Below are 25,815 nucleotides of genomic sequence, written 5' to 3' on the forward strand. Positions count from 1 at the left end.
GACAATTTGCCTTTTGAAAGGAGGAAAGATTAATTTTATTTTTAAGATTAATTTCCTCCAGTAAAGATTACCTTATTTTGAACAGTCCTAGTTCAGTATAAAAAGAACCATGGACAAATAGACAAAAGCATTGGCGGGACAGCCTCTCTAGTCGAGCGCTGATAGAGAACCAGCATTGACTGTGAGAGCAGTGTGAATGCATCTGTGCACTCCAGGCTTGCTTTGATAGAGATCATTCATTGATTGTGTTGTTTAGGGGAGCACTGTAAATGAACTTTTACTGAGGTAATGACTGACTCTCCACAGTCCTGCTGCACTAAACAGAAAATGATTACAGGCCCTAGTGCTAAGCAGGTTTACTGCAATTAGGTGGCCCTAAGAGAAATCCTGCACATACCAAAGGGGTAAAACATGCTTACATCAGCTTTCCAGAGCGAGATAGACATTAGTGCAAGGGTGAATGAACTATGCTGTGTATACTGTACATAATAGCAGCTGAGCTTCATTTGGAACTCAGTGTTAAAGCTTGCCATTTGTTTCTTGATAAAAAGACAACAATCAAAAATTAAGTTATTAATTTCAAATTAATTTAAAAATGAATAATTTAATTAAGCACTTGGGTTGGATATAATCCACAAATGTGACAAATTGTCTAAAAATGTAATTATTATTATTTTTTTTTACCAACAATGAACCAGCCTACATATCAACACATCTGAGCGCATATCATGGCACGTTCATTGGTCTGACTCACAAAATCACACACAAAGACACTTACGAAGCACTCCGCAGCGTCATCCATGAAGCCTAACTGAAAGCGCTGCTCATCCTTAAAGGTTTCGGCTAGGGCATTACGCAGGTTATCTGAGGGTAGTGCTCGCTCTCGGCTGTGCTGGAACTGACAGAATATTCCCTGCAAAAGAAACAAAGTGCTTTTTACCACTAACACAAAAACTTTTTATTAAAGAAAGTATTAAACACTGCTTTATGATGTGTTTGGCCATGAGAATACCTTCAAAGCACAAAAGATGCAGGAGTCCCCCGAGCAGTAGTGGTTTGGAAGCTGACGAAGACTCCGTCTGAAGATATCGAGGTGCCACAGCACCTAGAGTGCAAGGAGTTACAGAAAATTCAGATTTAGAATTACTTCACCTCAATGAATGACACACATTTACTCAAGCTCTGCTTCAATCTGCCTTGCAGTCTACGGTCTACATAAGCAGCTACTTTCTAAGGGTGCGTTTACACTTGTAGCTCGGTTCTCTTGGTTCTTTTGATCCGGACCAAAAAACTAAATGATACATTTAGTCCTGGTTTGCTTAGCAAAACTGTCATTTTTATAACCAAACCTAAAGATACAAAACAAAAACATTGATTGTACCTGTAAACTGTAATTTGGTTAATGTACATGCCTTTGGTCCAAGTTGCATTCATATTTCATTCGAACCGTACAAGAGTTTGCAGTGCACGTAAACGGACCGAGACCCATCTTTAACCCTAGATCATATTAGTTTGACCTATACTGGGCCCAACCACCTGGGGGCGATTGAGGCACGGAGGCTTCAGTTATTTACAGAAGTGCTGCAGGCTTGGTTCACACCCAAGAGATTTTCACTGGCGATGCACCGAGTGAACGTGCAAATTCAGTAGATGGCGCTCCCGGTACACAAGGTGGTGCTGCGCCACTTTACGCTACTGACATTCGCTTGTCACACAGAAGAAGAAGAGAGATTTTTTCATTATTTATGTGCTTGACAAAACCATTCACACACTTTTTGCTAACTAGCAAGCAGCATTAGCAGCTCATCTTCTTCTTTGTTTACTTACTTCCTCTTAAATGTCGTATCAATGTGTGCTCGGCAAGAGCGCCACTAAGTCGTGTTTACTGTAACTTCAGCCGCTCCAGGTACGTGAACTAAAGCGCCGATCTCATTGGTCGGCCAGTTTTTAACGCGCAGTGTCAAAACAAATAAAATTAACCCAAGGCATTATTTTTTTTTTTAAATGACGCTTTTACGCCTGGTGTTTTGTGCATCTGTGTGCACACTCACATTGGCACCCTTTGTTTAGTCACGAGTCATTAAACGTCGGTGATAAACAGGCGCGAAAATAGTCCCGGTGTGAACAGGCCTTTAAAGTCAACATCCTATGGCCATTTTTGGCTTTTTCTTATTGGGAGTTAGACTGGGGAAACCCAGCCTGATCTGCCGGCGATTTGATTTCGCCCTGCAGCTCAGGCTGGAAACCTGTACATCTTTTTATCCTGTTTCTGTAACAAATTTGCAGGAACCAATCACAAACCGGCTTATCCTCCTGGCGCACTATTGGCGGGTTTAACACGACGACGGATAGAGAAGCGATGGATCGTTGGTCTGATTGGTTGAAGGACTATCCAATTTTGTACAGAGTCATTTGAACTATGCTCGTTGATCACGCCTCTTGTGTAGTAGAAAATACAGAGCAGACTCCCCAAACCAATGTTCAATCTTAAAAGATTGAGCTTGGTCTGGTGATAGCCAAACAAATTGGGATTCATTTTGCTCTTAAAACTCTGAGAAACATGACTCATTGTCCTTGCTTGGTGGAAGAGCTCAAGGGAGATTAGACTATGACAGAGAATGAGGGGTGAGAGATTCATCTGTGTGTGTGTCAGTGTGTGTGTGTGTGTGTGTGTGTGTGTGTGTGTGTGTGTGTGTGTGTGTGTGTGTGTGTGTGTGTGTGTGTGTGTGTGTGTGTGTGTGTGTGTGTGTGTGTGTGTGTGTGTGTGTGTGTGTGTGTGTGTGTGTGTGTGTGTGTGTGTGTGTGTGTGTGTGTGTGTGTGTGTGTGTGTGTGTGTGTGTGTTTGGACTGGCAGTGTAAGGTTACTCTTCACTCGGTGTCTTTCCCTTAGGCCCCAGACAACTTAGTCTGAGTATGACCTCCTCACTTCCATGGTGATGAGTACAGGAACAAGATAACAGAGAGAGGAAGAGATACACTCAGTCATAAAGTCCACAATCCCATCCAAGAGGGAAAACTGGCTTGCAGTAACTAGCAGACTGGAAGCATGACAAATACTGTTGTGAGCAAGATCTGGGGGTTGATGGGTGGAGTTGGGATGCCGTAAATACTCTGAGGAGGAGATGACAGGTTGCTGTGGTCAGAATTCAATGCGAGTCATAAGCTAGTTAAAGTATGTTTGGGGGAGTGATATTTTTATGTTATTGTGGTAAGTCTAGTCGATCTGACTTTATATGTAGATGTTATACTAGTCAACAGAATTTAGTTTGTTCAGAGTGGAGTTGAGATATATATATATATATATATATATATATATATAGTTTAAACCTACAATGAAGACATTCACTTTGTTACAAAAGATTTATATTTCAAATACAAACTGTGTAAAAATGTATCACGGTTTCCACACATTTAAGCAGCACAACTGTTTTCCAAATTGATAATAACAATAATATTATTATTGAGCAGCAAATCAGCATATTAGAATGATTTCTGAAGGACAGGACACTGAAAACAGGAGTAATAATGCTGAAAATTCAGCTTTTCATCACAGGAATAAATGAGAAAATATATTCAAATAGAAATCAGTTATTTTAAGTTGCAATACAATTTCACAATATTACATTTTTTACTGTATTTTTGATCAAATAAATGCAGGCTTGGCGAGCATAAGACTATCAAAAACATCTTGATTCCAAACATTTAATGGTAATATGTGTATATCGATTAATAGATGGAAAGAATAATGGATAGAGTGAAAAAAATCCCTTGAGGCAAGTTCCATTTGACACATTTTGATAAAAACATAAAATAAATTAATTAAACATTAATTTAGTACATACACATTCTTTTCCTATAATAAATTGAATGTATTAACCCCCGGTTTCACAGACAAGGCTTAAGCTAGTCCCAGACTAAAATGCAGTTGAGAGCTGTTTTAACTGAAAGCAACTTGCACTGACGTATCTTAAAATATGTCAGTGCCATTGTTGTCTCAAGATGCACACCAGTAGTTAATGTTTTTTTTTTCTAAGGCACGTTTATAAAAGCTACTTAAATGCCCCAATTGAGCTAAAGCCTAATCCTGGCAAGTCCTGTCTATGAAACCAGGCCAGTATTACATACATTTAGACTTAGATTAAGTTTATTTATTTAGAGAAAACGGTAGTATTACGATTTAAAATATAGGTGAATAAAACAGATCTGCTTCTGCAACTGTTGCTTTAGCTTTGGTTCAAACACGTACCTGCACTGCACTGTTGAGGAAGCAGCTGTTCTGTCCCGGCTCATTTAGTAGTCCCTTGGTGGGGGCCAAGGACATCATAGATCCCGGCTGGTAAGACTTGGCAAGATTGCCCCCTGGTCTCCTGAAGAACTTGACCCATGCCATTGGATTTGGGGTATTTGCCGTCCTGCTGATGAAGAGTTACTTGTTAAAGAAGGTTTGAGCTGTAATTTCAAGAAATAATGTCACAAACCAAAGACGGTGTTGTTGGGAAAAGGTCGTTTTGACTGTTTAACTTGAGGCTTTTTAGGTCTGTTCCCCAGTCAATCATTGAGTAAAAGCCTTTATTTGTGCTACTGACCTGTATGTAAGAGGTCTCTTGATGTGTATGTCCTAGACAGGATGGTTTGATCATTCCCTGAATAGAGTTGGGGAATTTGGCGAGTTGTTGGCGGATACTGTGGCCATAAGGCCTCTAGTGACTTGCAGCATAGTTATAAAGCACACAGGAGGTGTCAGCTGGAATCAGTCAACCTTTAAAAGGGTCATCCATGTTTCTGACGCTACTCTTGAAGGACATCAGCCTTAGGATGAGCAGGACTCACTCTGTGGAGAGAAGCAAATGCATGAATTTTTGAAGCGATGAGCATGCCTGCTTGAATACCTCACTCCCAAATTAATCTACACTTTGATTGTGAGCCTTACTAAATCACATACATTGATTCCTGCAAATTGAAACCGCAACAACAACACAGAAACCCTTGTCATTATAAACACTTCCGTGTAAATCACCAACGAGAGGAGTGGCTAAACATTCAAAACGGTGCAAAAGTCAGTAGGTCAGCTCCAAATGGCACTGCTGAGCTGAATAACATTATTGTTTAACTTTTTTATGACTTTGCACCAACTTGTACATGCAAGGTGCAAGCAAGATGACATACTGTCTTGGCAAGTGCACAGGGAAGCAATAACAGACTGAAAATATACAATGGCAGCTTTGCTGCTTACAATTGAAAATCAGTGTATTGTGCAGTTAAAACAAATTCAGCCACTGGCAATGGCCTTAATACCTTTCACATTAGGATGAGTAAATCCAGACACGATAACATTGCATTAAAGCATAGCGGTTATAAGTCAAGTCCTTTTATTTATATATTTTATATTACACTTCTGGAGAGTAATATTTTGGCTTTATACAATTCAGACCGTTTCAGAGCTTTACAGTTATAAGCAATATAGTGTTCATTTTGCAAATTTAAAACTCTGAAACTTCACTTTTAGCAGTAAAGCAGCTCTACAGAAGGTTATAGTGCTGTTGTTCAATGTTGATTCAATTCAGTTCAATAATAGTTTAAAGTTCATCAATTATGAAAGGAGTTCAGCTCAGCTAGAAGCACCTCTTTGAAGGATAATACTGTCATTATTCACTTTGAGTCGGTTCAATGTTGATTCAGTTCAGTTCAATAACATTGCCGATGTTGATCATCAATTATGAAACAAATTCAATTCAGCTATGAAGAAGCTCTACAGAAGACAATAGTGCCATTGTTCAGCTAAATTTGGTCCAGTATTGATTGATTCAATTGAAAACTGTAAAGCTGATTAGAATTGATGAACTTTGCAGCATTGACAAAAGCAGCTCTACAGAAGACAATAGTGTCATTATCCAGCTCAATACAGTTCAAGTTTCCATCTCATCTGATAGTGTCAGTGTAGTCCGATAATATTTCAGAATATGACTGAAAATTAATTGTATTTTAACATCACCAGTGTTTCCCCTACAATGTATTCACAGCGGCGCAGCGCCGCCGCTGGATTTTCAGCGCCACTGCAAAATTTTCATGATCAGTAATATCACGACATTCACTTACACACTGTAAAAGAGAGAGAGAGATTGACGATGGCCAGAGAACTAAACAAAAATGAAGTCTGCTTACACTTTAGGGCTGTGATATTAATCTTATTTTATTTTTGCTTCTAAGGATTATAAAAAGAAGATATGAGGTAAAACTATTATAAACTATGCTCGCGCATCATCTTGCACAGCTTCCTTCCCTTCATAGCGTGCGCTGTCATTTTCCCCCAAACATGCATTTAACGTCAGACTCAGCACAATCGTTGATAGTTGTCAAATGCACTCTCCACTTTGGCTAAATTGCAGAATGTGTTTGATTAAATGAAAAGCACAACAATCCGCGCAATAGACGCTGTTTCCAAGTTCAAGGCGGGGGTGTGTGTGTGTGCGCGCGCACGATGCGAAACGGACCGACTTGCACATATGCTTCGTGTGCTCGACTAAACCATCAAATACACAACAAAATAGCCTATATCTCAAAATGACAGGCTTGGAGAGTATTCACTTAAACACAGTTTAGCTTAAATGGGCGTAAATAGTTGGGAGAAATTAATGGGAGAATGATATCATTAGATCTGTATTCGGTCTTAAAGGGGCAGCATCTAATAATAAACCTGGTGACGATTGAGCCATTTATGTGAATCAAACAACAAAAGGCAAAGAGAAAATTACTTGCAGCTCCTGTATGATATGTGATGCTCTTAAAAATATATATCTAAAAACATCATGTAATTTTTCACAATGTTAGGCTACTGTTTTTTTTTCTCTGTGTTTTTGATTAAATAAATGCAGACTTGATAAGCATGAGACTTTTTGCAAAAACATAAAATAGTATCCAAACACTTTTTTTATTTTTTTTATTTTTACATATTGCCCCTCTCTTACATTTGAGCCCTTGCCCCTTAGGAATTTTCTGCACGTCCCTGCAGGTTATTGAAGTAAAATAGGCTATAAGTGACCTTTTAAATTAATGTTTAAAAGTTTAATTTGGATTTTAATGGTCAAAATGTCTATTTCTATCCACAAAACTTGCCAGGAGTCAAGGTTTAAATTTTTCTTTTCTTTTTTCGGAGGTGCATGCCCCCTGACCCCCCGACGCGCGTCTTGGTAACAACCTCCGGCACGTAACATCACCGCTGCTGGAAAAATTTCTAGGGGAAACACTGATCACTGTTGTCTGAACAGTATTCTCAGTTCTTGTGTAGTTTGTTTTGCTCATCGCGCATCTTCATTGCAGCCAAAGAGGTCAAAGCTCCCTATTAAAACATTAATCGCAGCACACAGCAGGGCCGTAACCACCATAGACATTGAGGGGGACAAGTCCCCCCCCCCATTAAATAGAAATGGTCAAATTGTGCCCCCAACATTTGATATTATTGATGATGCTCTGCTGTACTCCATTATGCACCGCTCTGCTTGTTGTTAGTAAAAAAAATTTAGGCTGATCTGCCTCAGCGGTCTAACAGCACTCATCACTAGCTGCGTTTACATGGACCCTAATAATCCAATTGTAATTGGACTGGTAGCACAATCGGAATTAAAAAAAAAAAAGTCACATGTAAACATCGGAATGAATTCCTTCAGATTGAAGCAAAAAGTATCCAAGTAAACGTAGCTACTGTCAGAATGAGTGAGCTGGCCAATCAAATCAAAGGCGGCGGGTGCTGTTCACAGAAGACGAGTGCGAATTCCAATGCAACGCTTTCGTTTTAGCAGTGAAGGAGTACGTGGCGAGCACACTAAACATTTAATATTTGACAACTGCTTTATGATTGAAATATTCAGCGACCAACAGTAATATCCAGTGATGCAAACTACTCAACATTTTTATGAAATTTCGCCGTTTTGAATTGAAAACATGCTATTATTTGGTTAATATGATACGGTTAATGTAATTCATAGCTGAATGTGACGGGACAAGAAACGTTTCGTATTTTTGACATATCAGACATACAAGTAAGAGTGTATATATATATATATATATATATATATATATATATATATATATATATATATATATATATATATATATATATATATATATATATATATATATTTTTTTTTTTTTTTTTTTTTTTTTTTTTTTTTTTTTTTTTTAAATATTATTTGCAAAATATTGTTTAAATTGATTACTTTACTATAGACCTTGAACTTTTAGTGTTCTTATTTTCCTGGTTTCCCCTTAAATCCCTTTTAATCTTTTAATTATATAATTCCTTTTAATAAAAAAAAACAAAAAAACAACAACAACAACAACAACACCACATCCACGGGAAAAAAATTATTCAAGACATGGTTACGGTTATGGCCTTGGCACACATGGTCAAATCCATGTGGACTCTGGGAAGTTCCAGGAAGCAAAGTTTTCAGTGACCAGGAATGATTCTGACAATGAGACAGCACTAGAAACGGCTGACTCCCTTGGGAAGTGTACTTATTACGGAACTAGGGAGCATTTTGAAACACACCCATGGATCTGAAAACATGCTCTCCACCCTGACTGATGTTTTGGAGGAGTTTTACTGTATGCAAACTCTCCGACAGGTCTACAGTACTACACAATAATTTGACATTTTTGGTCAATGACAAAAAAAACAATTCTGCTTAGTGGCTGAATGCCAAGTCCATTCTCCCCATGCAGCAGTGTTTCTGCATAACGGCATACATTATACTGGTTTATCATTTTCTATAGTAGGCCTATATTACCCACAAGTAGTGTTTTGTTTAAAAGTAAGAACCTTTAAAAGATTTTCTATTAGACCGTGCTGAAATGATGCATTCCTGCGATACCAATTTTAACAACAGAACAGGACATATTTCTGGCTCTGAGATTGTGGCATGGAGGTCTGAAGAAGATCAAAAATAAGAACGTGGGAGATTATTTGTTCCTTTTGGTTCCAAGTTCAGTTTCAGCAAATGCTGTTAAATTATATTTTCCCCAAAATAAACTACACATTTGTCTCCAGCCCGTGACTGTCGCTCAGTCAGAAAAGCAAGAAAAGCATCAACAAATGAGGTCAAACTTGAGATTGAGAAAACATAATGTCAGAATGATGCATGTTATTTTTGGGACAGACTGAATGCTCTGGAAACCTGCCGAACAGCATTTCATGCACACTGGTATTCAAAAAACTCAGAAGTAGTTTTAACGTAACCAGAGCACAGTTTGACCACTGACCCACTAACAAAAAAAAGCAGCATGTAATGATTTAACGAAAAAAGCAGCATGTAAACAAGGCAAAAACACATACTTGAGGCTGTGCAGTGCCTCTCATTTATAGTGTGGTCACAGTCTGGAACACATTCCAGGGTGATCACTAAAGCTACACTGTTGCTAAAGAGCGCTTGTCTTCAGGATTAGGCGCCCTGGAAACACACCTCTGCAAACACGTTCCAGTTTGAGCCAACAACAACTAGTTTGTTAGAACATGTTCACGTTCAGGTGTTTTCTCCCTCCTGAAAAGTCTGTTAAGAATCTGTTCATTCAATAATCATCAGTTCTTATTTTGAGCCAAATTATAAAACATAAAAAAAAAAGTGGCTGATTCAATGTTGATGAGACTTTCTACATCATATTTCACAGTGAAAACTACTTTAGGACCATTAAATCGTTTTGCATTATTTTCAGCACATAATGTGATAAAATATAAAATAACAGTATTTCAGAAAAAAGACAATGAATTTTCATGAAATCTTAATGAATTGCCCAGTTGCCCCATGACTACTGAATTAGGATTTGAAAAAGATTAGTATGGATTTTCATTTGCATTTCAGGCCTTTGGAATTTCCAGATTTTGGGGTACAATCTGGTCCTTTTTTTAATGAGATGCATTTGTGATATATAATGTTTAAAAGGCATGTTTTTAATGTTAATAAAAAGTTAAATGAAATGACAATCTACGCACTCTAAGAAAACAAATATATAAAAACTGGAAAAGGTAATAGTCTGGTTTCCATTACAGATTCGCACAAAACAATATTTTTTAAATAGTTTTTTATATTTTCTAAATGATACTTTCTAAATGACAGTATTTCCATTAACTGTGACTAAAACAGTTTTTTTCATATATCGCAGTCACTGCACTAGCCATTATTTTTAATCGAAGGAGACGTAGGCATGTTATCCAAGCATTAATGGCAAGGAAAGCCCCTTATACTTGGGATCGGCCACTTATGAGGTGTTTCTGGGTGTTTCTCCCTCATATCTGCTTCGAGGTCTTCATAAATTGTGGCTTTTTTGAATTGCCTGAAAAACCACCTCATGCGAGCGTACAAATGGGAGTTTTTGCGAAATTGACGAGTTTCCATTGGGCGTATTTTCAATTTCCAATTTCAATAGTAATGGAAATGCAGATAGTGCCTGTTAAGACATTGTCAAGTTTACGGACATTTCCTTTAACCCTAAAACACGGGAAATACAACTCAAAATACGGGTAAGACACCTATGAAAAATCAATTTGGAAAATTCCTTCATTCACTATTTTTACAGACTTTTTTATAGCACGGAAACTAAAATCCTCCAGAATGTCGCTTTCTAATATAAGGCTGTATTAGTTAACATTAGTTAATGCATTAGTTAACATGAACAACACCTCTGTTCAGCATTAGTTCATCTTTGTTAACGTAGTAAAAATACAGCTGTTCGTGGTTCGTTCATGTTAGTTCACAGTGCATTAACTAATTTTAATAATGCATTAGTAAATGTCGAAATTAACATTTAACAAAGATAAATAAATGGTTTATAAGTGCAGTTCATTATTAGTTCATGTTAACTAATGTAGTTAAAGGGTTAATTCACCCAAAAATGAAAATTCTGTCATTAATTACTTACCCTCATGTCGTTCGACACCCGTAAGACCTCTGTTCATCTTCGGAACACAAATGAAGATATTTTAGTTGAAATCTGATGGCTCTGAAAGGCCTCCATTGGCACAATGCACTTTACACTCTCAAGACCCTTATAAGGTCCTAAAGACGTCGTTACAAAGTCCATCTCACTACAGTGGTTCTAAAATAACTTTATGAATCGGCGATAATAGTTTTTGTGCGCAAAAAAACCCTAAGTAACGACTTACATAGTGATGACGATTTCAAAACAAGGCATCATGAAGCTTCGAAGCGTTATGAATCAGTGAGTCGAATCAGCGGTTTGAATCGCCAAATTTCAGCAGTTTGGCGGTTTGACACGCGATCCGAATCATGATTCGGCTCACTGATTCATAACGCTTCGAAGCTTCATGATGCCGTGTTTTGAAATCGTCATCACTATGTAAGTCGTTATTTAGGGTTTTTTTGTGCACAAAAACTATTCTCGCCGATTCATAAAGTTATTTTAGAACCACTGTAGTGAGATGGACTTTGTAACGACGTCTTTAGTACCTTTTAAGGGTCTTGAGAGTGTAAAGTGCATTGTGCCAATGGAGGCCTTTCAGAGCCATCAGATTTCAACTAAAATATCTTCATTTGTGTTCCGAAGATGAACGAAGGTCTTACGGGTGTCGAACGACATGAGGGTAAGTAATTAATGACAGAATTTTCATTTTTGGGTGAACTAACCCTTTAACTAATGTTAACTAATGAACCTTATTGTAAAGTGTTACCACTTCAACTTCCATCATGCAGATCAAAGGAACTTTTGTCTTTAATCTAATAAGTGAGCACACACACAACAGAACATTTTTGTTTTAACCCAAGATCTAACTGCTGACTTATTTCAACAAGGAGCCATTTTTAGGAAGCAGCATTATTTAGAGGAAGTATTACTGAAAAAAAAAGCCTCTGGATAAAGTTACCCGGGGTAAGCATCCCATTTCTTTGATAGAGATGTTTTTGTCTAACTTTTTATTACTTTGTTTGATTAATCCATGCGGTCGCAACTGCTTCGGATTTCATCAGGCTGGAAACATCAGCCCCACATTTACCTCCGCAGTCGTCTGCAGTCTTATCATCACTGGCAGTAATAGAAAGCAGCGTGTTGCAGAGCGAATCATAGCCACCACAATCAGGTGATGATGTAGCTGGAGAGCGGAAAATGCTGACATTATGGGTGACGTTTTTTCTCCTGAGCTCATGAGCCACCGGTTATGGTAATTCATCCCAGCATGACACAAACTTGGCCAGCAAGAGCAAGGGTGAGGTAGCACAGAGAGAAAAAAATGGTGAATGACAAAAAAAAAAAAACTTCAAGATCGGTTCATTATCAAACTGATGATCAGTTTATTGGTGGTATTTGCAAAGCCAAGCCTCACTATTACTACTGCTCAAACTTAAGGTTGTGGATTTTAACAAACCACTAATCCCAACCATTAAACTATGGCATCATTGCTCTATTTGTGCAACAGACATGAATCAAATATTTCTGCAATGATGATGTATTTTTATAGGCCAAACCGGGAGTTACCATCAAACCGAAACTTGCCAAAAAACCCAACAGGACTTTTCCATTGCCGTTTGGATTATAAACACAACGAGGCGGTGAAAGCGAACAATTCAATAGATGAGTTTATCTGCTTAAAGCATTTGCTATGAATATATGTAAATGCATAAATGTGATGACGACAACCTCTGTAGTCCCATTTAGCCAGTAGCCACGTCTTGTCCACAACCGGGTTAAAAGTAGTTCTAATGCCATTTCATGCATTCAGAGTTCGGACTTTACACTGTTAAAGAGTTGGAGGCTGAATCCGAAATCGCACCCTTTACCCTCAAATAGGGGATTATTTGAGGGGACAGCCATTTGTAGCGCTGCCCGAAACCATAGTGGACCTTATTGATTGCACTCATTCAATCCCACACTGCACCGCAATAACAGCCGATGGACACTCAACGACTGTCTCAATTCACTCACTTGTTTTCATTCACTTCTTCAAGTGAACTGTATTAGTGGACTAAAGTAGGGAATAGTGATTGATGGTTTAGGGGGCGATTTCGGATTCAGCCGGATTCTAATACTAAACATGGCCAAAGTAAAAAAATAAAAAAATAAAAAACTAAAAAAAAAAAGTATTTCTGTGCTAAATACACTCCAGGGAAGGTTTTTTTCAAGTATGGCCCTGTATGATGTCATAAAGGCCGGAATTCCTTGTATGGGCACTTCTCGAGGAGCTTCATTCGGGTTTTGGAAGCCGTCAGCAGCGCTGTCATTTTGTTTATAGACCACAAAATCAATGTCACTAAAGATGTGTGTTTTTGTTTGTGAGGGAAAGATAACCTTGTTCAGCTTCCAAAATAACCCAGTGTTAAGGAAACAGTGGATGCAGTTTGTTTTTCCGGAGCAGCAACTTGCAGTGCTGCAAGTGTGTTTGTTTCCAAGATTTCAGTGACAAATGCTTTATAAACAAGGCCCACTTCGACGCTGGATTTGCTAATCGTGTTGCACAGAACTTCCACAGAAAAATGGAGCGTCCCAGCGATAAAAGATCCCGGTCATGAGTCAAAACCACAGGCGGTGAGTGAAACTGCATCAAATGTCTGTGTTTTATAATATGAACAACGCAAACGTATAGTGAACCGAACGTTATCCAGGGATAATACAATGATCTATTGTGTGTGTGCTTGTGACTCCTTAGCTCCGCCCAACGCATGCCTCCACAAGCTCGGCTGTTTGCGGAAAGAATCGGTGCAGTGTATGTGTCTTTTATAAATCTGATAAAACTAAAAACTCTTTGGAGATGTGAAGGATGCAATACTCTATAAATACTTGAGATTAACAAGAGATTGGCAGAAACGGTGTGTGTTATGTACCCTTTAAAAAACACACACAGGGTATTTACTGGTGTATTTTATGATGTAGAATAAAACATTAAAATATCTTGAGCTTGTGTTCACCACAGACTTTCAAGCATTAAACCAAAAACCCATAAAAAAAACCTCACTGACTTCAGGACGATGGAACTGGAAGTGCTAAAATGCTAACTCTACTGCACGGCTTGTTGAAAAGAGTTGTGCTAAGCGATCAGACTTATGATCTTTGATGCAACAGACGTAACAAATCCCATATTCTTGTTTAGACTCCAAGCACAAGAAGGCCCTATAGCCATTTCTAGGCACCAGAACACCATAGCTCCTAAACCACATGATGACTGTGACTCTTCCACTTCTTCCCTAACGTAAGTGAGGACATACCCCCACTCTTTCTATAAAGAGCCGAAACTTCTGAACTGCAGATGAGATCATTTCCTTTGCTTACATTATGCCTTTGATCAGCTTCCTAATTTACAGTGACTCACTTCAACTGACATTTTTGTGCTAAGAATATATGTGAAGTAAAATCCTGATTATTCTTGATTAGTCTTGAAAACAAAAATATATCTTTCCAAACATGTTCTGTGGAACACGCACACACTGAAAAATATACTTTTGGTTACCATTGACTTCCATTAAATAGAAAAAAAATTGTTCAACAGAAGAAATTAAGTCATCTCAGTAAGGTATACAATATCATCCACCACCTAATTTAATCATCTTACATTAAATTGAATTGTAATTGAAAATTCAAGACTAAGTAAAAATAATAAATGGCTTTTTCTCCTACTTATATTATCCATTATTTTTATATTACCTACCTATTAATTACCTACCACGACTACAGCGCTAAGATTATAATTTATCTGAATATGGAGCTCAAGGTTCTGTAATGTTCAGATTCAAGGCTTTGATGAACCGTCTAATCACAAATGATTTAATATCTTTCCTTAGCTGAAGTTAAGATCCCCCCACAGACTGACAGAGGACAATGACAGAATAATGAAGGTGTAAATCAATCAAAAGATCATTTCACGACACCATTAACACTGCTCAATATACAATATAGAACATCAATATAATATTAATGTTAATTTAAAAAAAGAAAAATTATCTCTATCACACACTGCCCTTTACAAAGTTCAAAAGTTTAATGAGCTTTTCTGCTTTTAATTTATTGACTCGTTCTTCAACTACAACTCAGTTATTCCACATAACTCATGGTGACTTGACAAAGAAGTGTGGCCAAATTGTATTACATTCTGGCTATACATACCATACTTATTTGAAGCAACAAAATATCACACTATTTAGTATTTACAAATTTATATAATGACAAATGTAATGTTGTGAAATAAATGCTAATGAACCCCACATTGTTGTGTTTGAGCAATGACAAAATGTCACTGCACACTGGCAGATTATGCAAACTCACACGTCAACAGTAATCTGGTCTACAGACTCCTTAACAGCAATGTAATGATGCGTTTGATTGAAATGTATCATAATGTTGCAATGCAAGCATGATAAAAATAACCTGAAAATAATTTGTATGAGAAACACTTGCAGAATGGATAGGGCTATGGATAAATTATAGGGCTGGGTTGGAAATATTTCTCTCTCAATTTTAACTGATTCTCATTTTGATGAACCAATATGGATTCTTAAAGGGTTAGTTCACCCAAAAAAGAAAATTAGCCCATGATTTACTCACCCTCAAGTCATCCTAGGTGTATATGACATTCTTCTTTCAGAAGAATACAATCAGAGTTATATTAAAATTGCCCTGGCTCTTCAAAGCTTTATAATGGCAGTGAATGGTTGTGTTGGTTTTGAAGTCCATAAAAGTGCATTTATCCATCATAACTGCTCCACACGGCTCCGGGGGGGTTAATAAAGGCCTTCTGAAGAGAAGTGGCACGTTTGTGTAAGAAAAATATCTATATTTAAAACTTTATAGACCAAAATATCTAGCTTACATTGGTCAGCAAGTCGACTTGCGCTAAAAGAGTAACCCTTGACCCCTGAACCCTTGACGCATGAGTATTGACGAACGGAGAAGCGCAGAGGATAGCGCAAAAAACACTTTAAAGTTTTTTTTTGTTTAAAGAGAAATGGCGGAAGCGGAATTTGTTGCCCAGCCCTGTCCGTAAGAGACGTCAAAGCTTGCGATGCTCCCATACATTTCTTTTAGCGCAAGTCAACTTGCGTACCGTGACTGCCGGAAGCTAGTTATTTTAGTCTATAAAGTTTCAATTATGGATATTTTTCTTTCACAAACACACCACTTCGCTTCAGAAGGCCTTTATTAACCCCCCGGAGCCGTGTGGAGCAGTTATATGATGGATAGATGCACTTTTATGGACTTCAAAAACGACAACAATTCACTGCCATTATAAAGGTGGGAAGAGCCAGGACATTTTTTTAATGTAACTGATTTTATTCGTCTGAAAGAAGAATGTCATATACACCTAGGATGACTTGAGCGTGAGTATATCATGGTCTACTTATAATTTTTGGGTGAACTAACCCTTTAAATCCCAAATTCCCAATAATCAATATTTCTGTCTATGCAGATCAGTTGATGAGTGAACATTTGTAAAGCTCCTCACATCCAATAAATCACAATAAGATTTGTGCTGTTACTTTTGATATGAAACAAGTCTCATCTTGAGTTAATTATGAAATTCAAACAATAAATGTTTGTATGCTGCTCTGTGGCGTGACAGATCAATGTAGCCGTGAACAATCATCCCTTCCTCTTTACTACTAGTTACAGCATGGAATAAACATGAATGAAAATCAGAAGGCATGTTGAAAAAAAACAGTACAACTTACTGAAATGTATCATGTCTTATGAAAACGCTCAGGTGTTACAACCACGCAAAGATTTACTCATCTCACTTGCACAAAAACAGATTCAGTATTCCTCAAAATGAATAAAAACAGTGCAACAGTGCAATGCAAACTTAGAATATTACACAAACCTACAATACACACATAAATATACTTTATGTATTTAATCTCATTTTATTAGCCAATTTCTTTGCTGCTGACCTTCAATGATCCAATTCAACCATATTACAGTCTGAGAAATTTGTCATGCTATGGGGGAAATGGATAGACTACATTCTCCCACTAAGACCAGACCTAGTAAAGAAATTATGATATTTAAGAAGAATAGGGAAATCTTAAGAATTATTGAATAAATAGAGTTACGAAAGAAATAAGAAGTAGTAATAGTAGTATGAATAAAATAAATACCCATATTGGGAATGAAAGTACTTCTGGAGTAAAATGTATCATCGTCAAGTTCTTTTTGTATAGTTGGGTGAAAAAAAAAAAGTCCAAACTGATCGGATTTGCTGGTACCCAATCTACCGGCAAAGTAATAAATATATAGCTATATAGTTTATTGAATTACAAAAATGCTATAATACTGTGATGGCTTACATTGTTTTGCAACATATTGTATTGTTACCACAATTTATGTCTTATGTCCCCTTTTTTTTCTCTTTTAATATTTGATACTACTATTATGGATGTAATTTCTGTTTCACGAAATTTTTTTTTTTTTTCTTCCAGCCAATATACCCAATTGTTTAATGTATTCACTAAGATTTCAGGTACCATCCAAATGTAAGGAAATGTTGAAATTACTGTAATAAAAACATATAAAAAAATAAACATCACATTTATGGCTGGTTTCCACAGAGTGGTACGGTACAGTACAGTGCGGTACGCAATTATTTCCATTTTGATTGTCAAAAGTTGTGAAAGGTACAAAAACCCTGAACCGAACCTTACCGTACCACTTTTTTGGGACCCTTCCATTGGGGTACCTAGCACAGAAGTCCGGTACCTAAAGCTAGACTCACTGCAGAGTGATTGGTTGACAGAGAATCATTACCGCAGCCTTTGCTCAAACAAAGCGTGTCTTCTTCATGTGACAAACAGCCACATGCAGAGAAGCAAGAACAAGATCTGCTGTATGTCCTCCATTGTTGTTTACTGTGTTGCTTTCTTTGTGTGAGAATGACGTCGCTACACCACGCCTATAAAGTAAGGGTACTGTTGGCGGCGTTGTGGAAACGCAAGCTGGATCAGCGTTTACCATCCCGAATCGTACTGTACTGTACCATTACTTTCTTCTCCTTCCTCCTATTCTTCTGCAATCCCTCTACTGTACAGACGTGAATAACCTGCTGTTCTTCAATACTTAATGTATGTTTGCATCAAAAAATCAAGGGATTACTACAATGCCCAGCCCTGATAAAATACAAATAAATTAAACCTAGCCCAAAAAAAGACAGGAGTCTCATTTAGCAGGCTGAGGTCAGAAACATTTGGGAAAGACTGAGTAACAAAAGCACAAGACATAATGAAAATGGACAGATAACCACTGTGAGCAAAATGGGACGGCCACACGCCACAGCACTAAAAACATTGTCACTCTGTGAAGAATAACATCCTTTTCTGACAGCAAACCCACAACAATTGCTACACAAAAAGACCAGTTTTGCCCTGGTGGGACACACTGCTGAGGCGAAACATGACACGCTCCCGAAACCCTGAAACAACACTGAGGGAGCGGCAGAAATCCCGGAGGAATGGAGAAGGCAGGTTTGGCTTCAAGCAACAATGCTGCGGCCGTTTCCTGTGTGGGCTTCCTGTTGGTCATGCCTTGCGTTCCAGCGCACGGTCAGCACTTTGAGTCCAGACACCAGGCAGGTCACGGCCATTAAATACACAATACGTTTGCATGGAGGTGATAAAACAACTCCAGAACAAACAAAAACAGATGTATAGGAGACATTAATTTTTATCAGTGACTGAAGTACAATATCCTCTGAAACATACTCGACTTCCTAAACGTTTCCTCACTTCCCAAACGGCCTGCCAATAAATGTCAAACTCACAATGCGGCCACCAACTCGCTTTCCTTTCATTTTCCAACTGAAAAATGGCTTCCCCCAACAAGGTTTAAAACATTTATTCAGCTTCAGTGGCTTCATGCATTATTAGTGGAGTGCTTAGTCAGACACTTCCAGATATTCAGAGGAGGATTCCTAGTAAACAATAACAAATGAAGCAGCTGGCTGCTATGCTGAGAAGGGGTCTATTTTGATTCAGAGAGAGATCAGCAAAAACTTCTACCGCTTTGGGTACATTTACCTATTACAGGGTTTTTCCTACATTGAAAATTTTTTGGCGGCCGCCAAAACAAATTTTTGCCCCGCCAAAGCCTTATTTGATCAGTTATTGTGATTTATGTAGATCTACTGCGCTTGTGATCGGCGCATGTTAACTGATGACAGAGAGAACGAGCGGAGAGCCCTAACGTTACCCCGCGCGGACGCAGAGAGAACGAGCGGAGAGCCCTACCCCGCGCGCACGCTCTCGGTCTTCAAAATAAGCACCGTTTTAGCATTCTAATATAACACATATCACGTTAATCAAAAGGTCGGAAGACCGAATCCATGTTGCACGTGGTGGATTCGGACATGTTTTTCCTTGAACTACCGCTGGATGTGAATTGCGCTCAAAAAACGCTAACTCTTCACCGACCAGCTGACATAAACCATACTTTCAATAAACGGGAAACAAATCCTATCCAGTTATGAAGTGTTTTCTGTGTGTTGACAAATCTTTCGCGATGTTCTAACAGACGGGATTCACACACAAAGCGTCTGCTGGTGTCCGATTCGCGACCTGACTCCTTTGAACCGAATCATTTTAACGACTGGTTAGAACAACTGAACTGTCCAACACTGAACTCACGAATCAGTTTACTAATTTACTCAGAACATCTGAAATGAGAACACAAGTGTGCTCACCCAATTTAGCAAGAGTGGATAGTAAGAATTAGTTTGAATTATCCACAGTCTTTCAGCTTATTTCTGTTTACAATGTGTAGTAAATAGATAGCCTAAAACCATTTAGTTTAGACTGGAGTGAGGTGAAACCAGAACAAAGTTATTAGCTAGCTGATAATTTTAAGAAATTGTATATGGCAGAAAATTAGGCTATTTGTTATTTTTTTAATACTATTTTTTAATATTGATATGGTTATATACCAAAACAATTATTTGTAAATAGTGTAAAAATGAGGAACAAAAGAAACAAAAATCAAGGTATCGAAATAAGATAAGCAAAAATTACAAACTGTTTCTTTGAATTTATTTTAAATTTATTGTCAGTATTGCAATCGCAGATCACGTGGGTAGGGTACTTTTTACTGTGTATGTATGGATGACCATGTCTGTCAGCCACCACCGAAGACCATTTTTGACCCAGGAAAAACCCTGTATTAGCACCTGTCAGTTACTTTCATAGTAGTATCACAGTGAATAAGATATGATCAATGAATCATCATGGCAACATATGTTGTTACTAGGGGTGTAACGGTACACAAAACTGACGGTTCGGTACGTACCTCGGTTTTGAAGTCACGGTTCGGTACGGGTTTCGGTAAAGCAGTTTTACAAAATTGCTTTTTATTTATTTTTATTAAACAGTGGTTTACTGAAAAAAAAGTGTCTGTCCTTGAATTAAATTATAACTAAAAGTTTATTGGAAATATTGCTGTAAACTATATAAGGAGCCTTACTTGCACATTCATATTAAAGGTTAACAACAGAGCCCAAACTATTAGCCTAAATCCAGTTGCTATTTATTTTTAGGTATAATAATCAACACTCAAATAACATAGTACGCAAACATGTAAACTTCACATAAGGCAGTTTTTGCAATAACTTCTAAATCTAATAATAAAATAGTTTTTTCTACAATTCGTTGTTGAAATATAATCATTTATACACATTTTCATGACAGGTTTATTTAAACATACATGAAATAATCAAGACATCCCTAACAGGTTAAGTAGAATATAATCAATAGGCTAATATAGTGCATATATTTAGTGAAAGAGTTGATTTCTCTAGTGAATACAATTCTGTGGCACTGAATGACTGCCTGAGGTAAATGTGATGCTACATGACATAGTTTAGTTTACAAGCAGTTATATTGACGTCTTTCCACCGTTGAAACACTGATTGAGAGGTGATTATACCACATATGATACGTGACAGTAAGTTGTAATGTATCCTCAACATACCTTCAGATGTTCATTCATGTTTATTCTTAGGAAGAGATGATCGCGTTCACAGATGATCACGTTCCCGCGCGCATCAGTCCCGCCACATTAAAGAACGTCAAGCATTTATCATTTGAATTTCGTGATAAAATGGATTGAATACTTCATATGTTCGTGTGGGAACTCGGATTGAAGTGTGTTCCGCGCTTAAAACAAGCCCACTGTTAGCTGTTAAAGATTGCATTCGGAAACCGTTCAGTACATTCCCTGTACCGAAACAGTTCGGTACGAATACGTGTACCGTTACACCCCTAGTTTTTACATTACTTTAACTCATCAAAATTAAGCAATTGCAATTTTTTTTTATACAAGTTAAAGGGTAACTAAACTCTAAACCAATTTTTTTTAAGTAATGATCTGCAAGACTGGGGCTATATTAGTGCTGTTCACTGATTCGAGTAAATGTTTTGACATTTGGGAATAAAGTGTTTTAATTCTATAATATATGGTGTAAAACCGTCTAAGTGCTGCCCTCTTAAGGTTGAAGGGTGGCTACTGCAGTTTAATTTTCCTATTGAATGTTGTAGGTCATCGTGATGTATGATGGTTCTTCCAACGACTCACTACCCACAAGCTCACCACGCCCTCAGAAATGTTTTCCCCAATCACATGATGAGAACGGCAGTTAACGCAGTTTGAGCCAGCGGCTCGAATTGATAAGGCTCTGGCCCTGTGTCCACCGACAATTCACCCTCCTCCACTTCAGGTGAAGGTGGGGGAGAATGGCCGCTCTGTTGCAAAGCTACTGGCGTCACTCCAGTCATTCTCCATCTTTGCAACTCGCGAGTCAGAGAGCTGTCAATCAATCTGTCACTGCGGGTCTCAGTTGCACGCCCTCCGCTCAGTCCCACCCTCGGTTCATCCCCTCCGTCTCCGCTGGGCTCTTCCCACTTTTCCAGCATTTTTCAAATATTGCCAGTGGGTGGAGTTAAGCGCTGAGCTGGGGTTTAGTTACCCTTTAAAATGATTCAAGTCAGTTTAGTATAATTTAAGTTGAAATGACATGTACAGTTGATTACACTTAAAGGGGGCATAACACACACAGTGTCTGCCAATCTCATGTTAATCTTGAGTACCTATAGAGTAGTATTGTATCCTTCATATGCCCGAAGAGTCTTACTTTTATCATATTAGACAGATACACTGTACCGATTCTTTCTGAAAATAGCCGAACTTGTGAAGGCGTGCAGTGGGCGGGAGCTAAAGAATCTCGAGCACAAACACACACACACTCCCTGGATAACCGGAAAAACAAAACTGCATCCACTGTTTCCTTAACACTGGGTTATTTGGGACGCTGAACAAAGTTATCTTTCTCTCACGACCAGAAACACACTTCTTTAGTGACATTGTTGATTTCGTGGTCTAAAAATGAAATGACAGCACTTCTGGCGGCTCCCGTAACCCGAACAAAGCTTGTTGTTGACGCTCTTGCTCTAGTTCTGGTTGATGCGCACGTGTATATCCAGGAGAAGTGCCCATACACTCTAAAAGATGCTGGGTTAAAAACAACCCAAGTTGGGTTGAAAATGGACTAACCCAGCAATTGGGTTGTTTTAACCCAGTGAATGAGTCATTTTAACCCAGCGGTTGGGTTAAATGTTTACTTAAAACAACCCAATTGCTGAGTTAGTCGATTTTCAACCCAACTTGGGTTGTTTTTAACCTAGCATTTTTCCCTTTATGATGTCATAAAGGGCCATACTCGGAAGGAAAGACATTCTGAAACTTGTTCGAATCCTTAAGGAGTGTATTTGCACAGAAATAAAAAAAATATAATTTTTGTAATTTTGGCCATATTTAGCATGAGAATCCAACTCTTTAATAGTCTAAAGAAGTCAGAATGCATGACATATGCACAACTTTCATTTCATTTCAGTCTGGCTTATTAAAGTATTAGTTCACTCAAAACTGCAGTCCTCATTTACCAAACCCATAAGAATTTCCATCATAATCGAAACACAAAATGAAGATATTTTTAATGAAATGGAGCGATTTCTGTCCCTCAATTGAAAGTCTATTCACCCAAAACTCTGAGGGTTCAAAACACAGAGATTGTAATAAATAAATAAACTAACCATTTAAGTCTGTGTATGTGTCAAAATAAGACAACAATCCTACAATGTTAATTTGCCAATGTTGTCCTTCCTGAGTGATTCATAACTGTGACATCATTGTTAAGCTTGCACAAAGAGTCATTTCAAAAGACGCCCGCACACACATGCACACGCCTATGCAAAAACTATGAGTGCATTGCACTGAGCTAGTTACAGAATGTATTGAGGCTACATGTAAAATCATCAAACTTGATCTGCATAACTTGCTTTCCACGAAACTCCTCCCTTAAGCAATTCCACAAATTTCCACCAGGAAACACCCCAACAGGGTACAGCCCGTGAACTGATCTGAGGTCAATACAGCTCTGAGTGAGCCGATACCAGACGAGACGGGCCACAGTGGAAGACACAGCCGGTTCTGCCGCATGCCGTCTCGTATAGGCAACAGCAGAGCAAATAAGAGCATGCTGAAAATGGCAAAATGCTAGAAACTAAGGAAATGTTGATCAGCCTCACAATACTCAAGGCTCAACATTCTTTGGTCATTACAAATATGCATAATTTGTTTACTTGGACTAAGGAGTCACCACACTAAAATTAAGAGATTTAAAACACATTTAAACATTCTGAGGGATCAGAGAAAAATCAAACGTGTATGGAAAGTTTTCTAGTCTTACTAAACGAGTCAAAGAAAAGCTGACTATCCTCTTGTGTATAAATAAATGTTGAACTTCTGCACTCGCATGGTTTAAATGAAATGCATGAGCAGCAAACTTTAATGAGAAGAGTGCTTTGGCAGGTGTGTAGAGCCAATTTAATCAGCTGTAATGTTTGTGGCAAAGAAACGAATGAAGAATTGCATTGCATCCCCAGATGCAATACCTCTACTACAACTTCTACCTCTAGAACAAATCTTGAAAAAAAAAAAAAAAAACATCCTCAAAACCTGAAAATCCATTTCAAATAACTTTTTTTTTTTTTACTATATAATTATTTTCAAAACCAACAAATCATATTAATTTACATTGTAAGAATTCATTTATCAGCATGCATGCATCACTTTCCAGTCTAAGTAAGCATCCTTCATTTTTGAAAAACAAAAAGGTGTAAGACAAAAACTAGTTTAATATATTTAGAAAATAAATACATTCAGTGGAGTTTATTTATTTATATTATTATATATTACTTATTTGGAGAAAAAGCATTTTGTAAATGATGAAAAATAAATAACTAGTGTGTTAAGAAACATAAAAGTGTACTCTCTTTAAGTATGCATAAATGACTAAAATATATATATACACACACACACTTTTAAGATCTAATAGAAAAACAAGTCTAATACACAAGTCTAATATATTGTTGTTTTAAGGATGTTTAGATATTTTAAGTGGAAATCAAGACAAACTGATTAAGAAAATTATTTTTAAGCTGGTGTAGGTGTATGATTCTTGTCTCAAATACCACTATTTAAAAATTAGAATTTCTAGTATTAATGCTTGACAGTGTCTTTATTAACATTAAACACCAGTTCAATGAAAGCAAGACAAAAAGCACAAACAGCTGCTGTCAGTAATACAAGTTTCCCAATTTCATGAGGATAAAGCAATAGTAGGGATGAGTTTCAAACATTTATTTAATGAATTCAACTCGGTTTGCATAGTATTACCATACACACGTACCAAAGCGGATTCGTACTCATCAGCAGTGACATCAAGTGGTGCTCATATTGAAAATATTGACGTTGCTTTACACACGCGTATGTCGCAACATACACGAGCTTTGTACTAAGTACAAAGTAAAACATTTAAAAATATAACAAAAGACAATTTATAGATTTGCCACGTAAAGGTTTTAAATGTAAAATAGCTAACAAAGGTAGTTTTGTAGTGGAACGCTGAGGCGCGTCTACCTGATTCAGGTGCATTTCCGCCACATGCGCAGTAACGAATGAAACATGGCGTTGAAAAGTTTGACCAAAACAAAATGTACTGACATGACAAGAGACGTATCTACTCACCGCACGGACAGCAAATGACTGATACTCCTCTCCTTCTTTCAGTGTCCAGTGAAATAGTTTACTGAGGATCAAAAAATCCCATTGACTCCTGCTGAATTTCGGCGTTAAACTGCTGGACTGAAAAGCGGAAGCGACAGACGACGTGCGAAAACACACCGGTAAAGATGTACACTACACTACATACATAACACCATAAGCGCCTTCGCTCTTATATCTTCTTATTGTTTTTTTCTCTTTCTTTCTTTAGTAAGTTAAAATCCTGTAGTGTGAAGTGAAAGGTCCCTGCAGTAGTCCTGTGTGCATTACTGATGTGAGTTAACTGACTGACTGACTGCGGGCACCTGAATTTCCAGCTGGTTTCGGTGCTGAGGTGAAACTCCGCCTCTGCTCTTCTACACTACAGTATGTACTGCAGTCTGTCCCAGTGCAGCACGGCGAAGGGAGGAGTTTCTCCTGCTTTCTCACACTTTCCTCTGCTGTGTCGACACAGAGCAGCTACTTATTTTTGTGGCTCTGTTTCAAACCTCACGGAGCTGCAGAAATGTGGAACTGTTCAGCTGTACAAAGTGATGTGCGCAGAACAATATTGAAAGAGCACTTGTAGTGTAAATTAAAGTGTGTGTATGTATATATATAATTAGAATAACAATTACAGAAGAAAAAAATAAAGCATATTTTGTTCACTTTTGGAGGATGTATGGGTTCAGTTTGAGCAGATGTTTTATACCATCATCACTGTCCTCGTCAGAGCTCATTTCCCAG

At 37.8% G+C, this 25,815-nt stretch overlaps 1 protein-coding gene across 2 annotated transcripts in view; it reads right to left on the reverse strand.

Annotated features, from left to right (window-relative positions):
• Positions 1-25,464, reverse strand: part of usp53a (ubiquitin specific peptidase 53a) — an 87,418-nt gene extending 61,954 nt beyond the window's left edge. The window contains exons 1-5 of one of the 2 annotated variants that reach the window (XM_079809478.1): positions 25,054-25,464; positions 4,587-4,831; positions 4,247-4,412; positions 1,013-1,105; positions 779-913 (exon numbers count right to left, since the gene is read on the reverse strand). In XM_079809478.1, coding sequence (XP_079665604.1) covers positions 779-913; positions 1,013-1,105; positions 4,247-4,390 — 372 coding nt within the window. In that variant the 5' untranslated portion in view covers positions 4,391-4,412; positions 4,587-4,831; positions 25,054-25,464. Of the gene's footprint in view, positions 1-778; positions 914-1,012; positions 1,106-4,246; positions 4,416-4,586; positions 4,832-25,053 lie in introns of both variants that reach the window. The other variant, XM_079809477.1, reaches the window with a different exon arrangement.
• Positions 25,465-25,815: the final 351 nt, after the last annotated feature.

The sequence above is a fragment of the Gobio gobio genome, assembly GCF_949357685.1.
Source record: "Gobio gobio genome assembly, chromosome: 2".
In the NCBI taxonomy this organism is placed as follows: Eukaryota; Metazoa; Chordata; class Actinopteri; order Cypriniformes; family Gobionidae; genus Gobio; species Gobio gobio.